Here is a 6,000-nt window from a genome sequence, read left to right on the forward strand (position 1 = left end):
TAATACATTGCTCCTAAAATAAACACCACAGAATTATAGCTCCCAATTTTCAAAACACCAATTCAATCTTGACATTTGTGTAATTTGCTGTTGTATGCTTTCTGGATTTTAGCATAAGATGTTATCAATGCAAGTGACTGGCAAGCTGAGGACCACGTGCCACCACCCATCTGGTGCTAACCTGCCCGTGGCTCTGCAGCACTCCGCTCTGCCACCTCTGTAAGCAGTGGACACATTTCTAAGGTCAAATGTAAAAGGTGCGTTCATTACAAAGAGTTGAGGTGCTCACACCTGAAGGTCAGACTACAACGATTCGAGAACATCTGCAACTCAAGAGGCCTAAAGAACATACCAGGAAACTTAATAGAAAACATGTCCTTTAAGTGCCAATAGCCAGCTATACTACAGCCTTCCCCAGGGGTAACCAACAGCTCCATGTTACTCCTTCTCCCTCCCACAACCACCCCCAGCTAAGACTGCACCCACCCCTCCATCCAGCCCTCCCCTTCTCTTTCTTGCTTGCCTGACACTGCCTGGAACACTGGCCAAGGCAGAGAAGACCAGCAATGGAGTGTGAGCTCAATCTTGCACCCCCTCCTAGCCCAGCCCAGAGCCTCTTCCTTCTCTACCAATGTGTTAATGTGTTATGCTCAACAGGGCCCAAGTCTCCTCTAAAACACAAATGAAATCTCCATGGGACTTCATCTTCCTTTACAGTCAAAAGTAGGACAGAAGAAAGGAAGAGCAAAGAGATATTTTCCCTTATTTCTAGAAATGCAAAATCTGAAAAATTACCAAAAGACATACTCATTTTAAGGGAAAGAAACTACAAGATAGAGAAAAATGTGAGAGGGCAGGTGTGTTCCTGGTTTCTCAAGCAGGACACCTAAGAACTGTGAGTACACTTCTCCTGAGAATGATTCTGTGCACATGCTTGTGAGTTCCGGGTCACTCCTCTCCATTATGCACAAACAGGCTGTTGTGAGCAGGTCTGAAACTTTAACTACCATGTGCACGCTGCTCCAGCGGGAAGGGCTGAGGTTCGAACACAAGGTCGATGAGCGCCCTTTTGATTCTATCCTCCATATGAGAAATGCTATGAATCTCCTAATATTTCTGGGATACTACAGCTAGTACCTGAATCTCTCCATCCCTTGTAAACACAAATTCTGCAATTAGAGAGAAGATGGTCCACACTCACGTGAGGTCATCCAGGACTGACTGATACTCCTTCTCTGCATCAAGGAGCTGGGCAGCATGGCTGGCCTCATGGATGGCACTGTCCACCTGCTGAAGCACCCCTTGCTCCAGCACGTCCTGGTCATAGACGTCCACACCCAACCCCTGCAGTTCAAGGGCCTGCGCACTGGGCTCCACCGCCTGGATCTGATGTCTGTCGATATGCAGCAAGGCAGGCCTTCTCCTCGGAACTTCCCACGGACACCCCTCCGTGGAGATGGATGGCCCATTAGCAGAGGAACAAGAGGGGAGGCTTTCCTCCATCTCTGCATCACCATCATTTTCTTGCTTAACTGTCATTTTCTCACCATCACTGACACACCGACTCTGTAAACAGTCTTGCTCCTCAGTCTGACTTGAGTCGGGAATTCTCTCATTCGGCATCCTTTACAGACGACCTAAAAGTAAAAAAACAAACAACAAAAAACCTTTCAATAGCCTTTTCTGTTATACAGAAAGGATAGCTACATAGTTTCTTGAATATTTTATGAAGCAGACTGATTTTTCAAAAGATCAAGTAATAATCCTCCAATTACACAAACAAGTTTCCATGTATTACTTTTCTTAAAAGCTATATATCTTCTTGAGTTCTGATAATAAATAAGAAAAACTAACCAAAAGAAAAAAATGTAGTGTCACTGACAAAGGACATTTGGGTAGCCAGCTAAAAAAGCTGACAACCAAAGTCCTGAGTAGCAGCGAAGAGTCTTCTCCATCCAGCTGGCGCTTCCTACATTAGCCTCTTCACTATGTCATGGCATAAATGCCTTACATTATAGTGGCATGACCAACTGTGATGTATAGACTTAGATTTAGTGATGTAAGGAGAGAGCTTCTATATGAATCTGACACTAGAAACTTTGAGGTTGAACATTTATTTACTCCAATAAACAGAAACAAGAGATCATCATAACACCACTCAAATCAGAATCTAAGAAAAATTAAAATATTCTCAAAAATAACTCTATTTCAATGTATGATATAATTTCTCACCCACTGGGTAGGCAAAAACATAAAGCCAGATTATATCCGTAGAGACAAGGAAGGTACACCCTCACACAATGCTGGTGAGAATATAAATTAGTAAAGTTCCTTTGGAAGGCAATTAGCAATATCTATTAAGATTTAAAATGCACCCGACTAGGTATTTATTCCAGAGAAATAATATGTGCAGGTATGTTTATTGCAGCATGTTTTAACAGTTTAATGTAGGCATTAGGTATATTCAGTGTACTGGTATAAGTCTTGTAAAGTGAAAAGAGCCATAGTATAAACACATTTATGGAAAAAGCTGCATCTGCATCTATCTGTGTGTATGGAATGCACTCAAAGTGATCTGGAGATAACACTACACCTACAATAGTTGGAAGGGGAAGCAGAAGGGGCAGGGAGGAATACAGAAGAAGTTTCACATTTCCAAGTAGTCAGGAATTCCTTGAATAAAAATATATTCACTATGTTGCCTGCATAACTCTAATAACTAGATTATAAAGCAACACACTGACCAAGAGACAGCTTGCTTTTCATTTAACTGTGAATAAACTAAGGTTTTTCAGCACTGAAACTTATTTCTATGAAATGACCACAAGTACCCCCAATAAGCCCCACTCATTCCTCATTAGATAAAAAGATCCCAGAGGCCAGAGATACAGAGATGCCAGGAACTCGGCATCACCCTGCCCTGAGCGGCTCACTCTCTAGTGGGAAAGTGTGTCAAAAACAAGACAGCAGGACAGATCCATAGAAGAGACATGAACAAGAGGCCACGTGGACACAGAGGAAGTGACGATGAATTGGGTGATGATGTTCAAAAAACATGTACAAGATTTGAACACCTGGCCCAGGGTCTGATACAGAGGAGGTGCTCAATATATGCTGAAAGTAAGTCAGGTTCAGAGAGGAGTCTTAAATAACAAGTCTGGTCTGGACTACTGAGTCACCGGTGAATTCAGTCACAAAAATAAAATCTCTGAAAGGAAGCAGATGGAAGCAGGCAGAAAGGCTGGTGGGAAGTTATAAATGCCAGGTACGGGTGAGGATGCAGTCAGAATGCAAATCTGGGCTCAAAAGAAAGAGATGACAGGTACCAGAGATTCTTTTAGAGGTTAAAGTGAACAACAGAGTAAGAAAGTCCCTCCTTTCTTTGGCCTTCTGATTATTTTCAGGAGAATTAGTTTAGTGCTCCATCATTAACTAGTCTCCACTTTCAACAGAGGCAGGATCCTTAATACTGGCTGAAATTTAACAACTGTTTTCATTTTTCTTACTTGTATGTATGCAAAGATTTGTTTTTCAGTTAAAAAACACATAAATCCAAATATATTAAGTAATAATATTGTAGAATAACATATGAAGTAATAATGTTAGATAATAAAGAGAAGGTTAAATAATGTTTGCAGAAAACTTCTAATAGAAAAGAAGAGGGAATAGTTAAAAGTGGGAAATGAGATGGCAAGTTCACATAAGGAAACTAGAAAGAATCCAGTGGATTTGGAAATTAGCAGGTCTCTGGTTATCTTAGTTTAAAAAAAGTTTCAGTGGAGCAATGGGGACAAACACCAGACTATAGGGAGTTAAGAAGTGAGTAGCCACCAGTGAGTAGCCTACCCTCTAAGCCTTAGAGTCTAAGGAGCTTGCCTATGTAAGGTTGACAGCTGGAATGATCCTATATAATAAAAGCCTAATAGGCTAAGTCCGGTCAGCTGTTCAACCAATCAAAGCATAATATGCTAATGATATGCTAAGGGCACTCAACCGCTCACTATGACATGCACTGACCACCAGGGGCAGACACTCCAACTGGTAGGTTAGCTTGCTGCTGGGGTCCTGCCGAGCGAGATGAGCTGGACATGCCCTGGAGCCCTCCCCCCCCCTCCCTCCCAGCCTGATTGTGCACTCATGGGGTCCCTTGGCCTGGCCTGCACCCTCTCAAAATCTGGGACCCCTCGGGGGATGTCGGAGAGCTGGTTTCAGCCGATCCCAAAGGCCAGGCTGAGGGACCACACTGTTGCAGAAATTTGTGCACCGGGCCTCTAGTAAAGTAATAATGAATTGGGAGGGGAAAACTAGGTCAAGAAAAACTATAACATGCAATAGCTGGAAAGGGAGCAGGGAAATAACCTACAGAGAACACTGTACAAGAGACATATTTGTATATGTATATATAAAATATATAAGTATACACACACAAATGTCACTGTGGTAACTGTTGTAAGAGGAAAGCACAGGATTCTGTATGACAAAGTAACAGAGGGACCTAAGTGACATTGTGGAGGGCAGGGAGGCCTCTCTGATAAAGTGATGTTTAAGCCAGCATCTGAAGAACGAATGAGTTAATCGGCCACAAGTGGAGTGAGCGCTTTTTTTGCAAAGAAACAGGATGTGTATTCCTAAGGCTGGTAAGGGCTGGTGCACTTGGAAAATGCAAGGAGTGGGCACAGTGAGCATTTACTTTACATTCATTGTGCAAATCTAGCGCTCCGCACGGCTGAAGGGGAAACAGTATCTTCGTTGTCCTCCCCTCACAGCACGGGTTCTGCGGGGCGCGGGGCGCGGGGCTCGGGGCTGGAGTCTGGCTGCGCGCACACAGGCTGGAGGCGGGGAGTGAAGAGGAGGGCAGGCGAGGCCCAGACCGACCGCGCGGCCTGGGTAAAGCGAGCGTGGACTTCACTCCAAGCGCAAGGGTCCGAACTCTTCCGAGTTCTGCACACGGAGGTGATGGCATGATCCAAATGTGTCTGTGGACGGCTGCGCCATCGCAGGCCGGAGGAAGCAGCGCGACGAGGAGACGGGAGACACACGGTGAAGGGACGCCGCGTGGAACGGGCGACGGCAGGGCGAGGGCGCTCCGTGGGAAACCACCTGACAGCCTTCGCGCGGCCGGCTCTGCCCTCCCCACGCCAGGGACCCAACGCCCCAAGTGCCGACGTGCATTCAGCCCGATCCTCTCGGTCAAACAACAAACAGCTCTGATACTTAACCGACATCAAACTGGGCCGAGCGGACCCTGCGCGCGGGGCCGGCCACAGGGCCAAGAAGTGGGGCTCGGTCGCTGGCTCACCCGCCCGCGCCGGTCAGTTTGGGGACCCGCCACCCCGGGAGCGCGCGTCGCGGCGTCACTTCCGACCGCAGGTGGGCGGCCCGGGAGGCGCGCCGGGCGACCTGACAGGCCCGGGGCCAGGGGTCCGAGGGGCCCCGGCTGCCGGGCAGCACGAGCGAGGCCCAGTCACTACCCGCCCGACACTCAGCCCGGCCGCGCCAACACTCACCCGGGGCCGCGAGACCGCCAGCAGGGACACGCAGACGCCGCCGCAGCGCGCAGCCGGGACGCCGACTGGATGCGGCCACGGCGCATGCGTGGGGACCCGCCCCCAGCACCGCCCCCAACGGTGACCGCCGGCCTGCGTGGGCGGGGCCAGCGGCGGCGCCGGGCGGACTTGGCAGGCGGTCGGGGCCCAGCGGTTGGAGGGCTGGTGCAGCTCCGCCTTTCCACCTTTGACCCGGATGTGAATGAGGAGCGGCGTGTCCCTGGTTGCGGGCGCTTCATTTCTATTAAAAATGCCTCCGTAGTCAGGTGGTGATGAGCATTAAAGGACATGTACACACACACACAAACACACACCATGTACACACACACAATGTACGCACACACACACCCTGGGCGGGGTCGGTGTGTGCTCACAGTGGGCCTGCAGAAATGTCTTGATTGCATTAGTGATTCACTAATTTAATATCTGCCCTCAGATCAAAGATGAGGAGGAT

The 6,000-nt window shown here is 47.9% G+C and overlaps 1 protein-coding gene across 5 annotated transcripts in view; it reads right to left on the reverse strand.

Moving 5' to 3' along the window:
* ERCC6 (ERCC excision repair 6, chromatin remodeling factor) overlaps positions 1–5,601 on the reverse strand; it is an 81,301-nt gene extending 75,700 nt beyond the window's left edge. For 4 of the 5 annotated variants that reach the window (XM_036355932.1, XM_036355931.1, XM_036355930.1 and 1 more), the window contains exons 1-2: positions 5,508–5,601; positions 1,202–1,637 (exon numbers count right to left, since the gene is read on the reverse strand). In XM_036355932.1, coding sequence (XP_036211825.1) covers positions 1,202–1,623 — 422 coding nt within the window. In that variant the 5' untranslated portion in view covers positions 1,624–1,637; positions 5,508–5,601. Of the gene's footprint in view, positions 1–1,201; positions 1,638–5,507 lie in introns of those variants that run through there. The other variant, XM_036355933.1, reaches the window with a different exon arrangement.
* Positions 5,602–6,000: the final 399 nt, after the last annotated feature.

The sequence above is a fragment of the Myotis myotis genome, unplaced genomic scaffold (assembly GCF_014108235.1).
Source record: "Myotis myotis isolate mMyoMyo1 unplaced genomic scaffold, mMyoMyo1.p scaffold_m19_p_24, whole genome shotgun sequence".
Taxonomy (NCBI): domain Eukaryota; kingdom Metazoa; phylum Chordata; class Mammalia; order Chiroptera; family Vespertilionidae; genus Myotis; species Myotis myotis.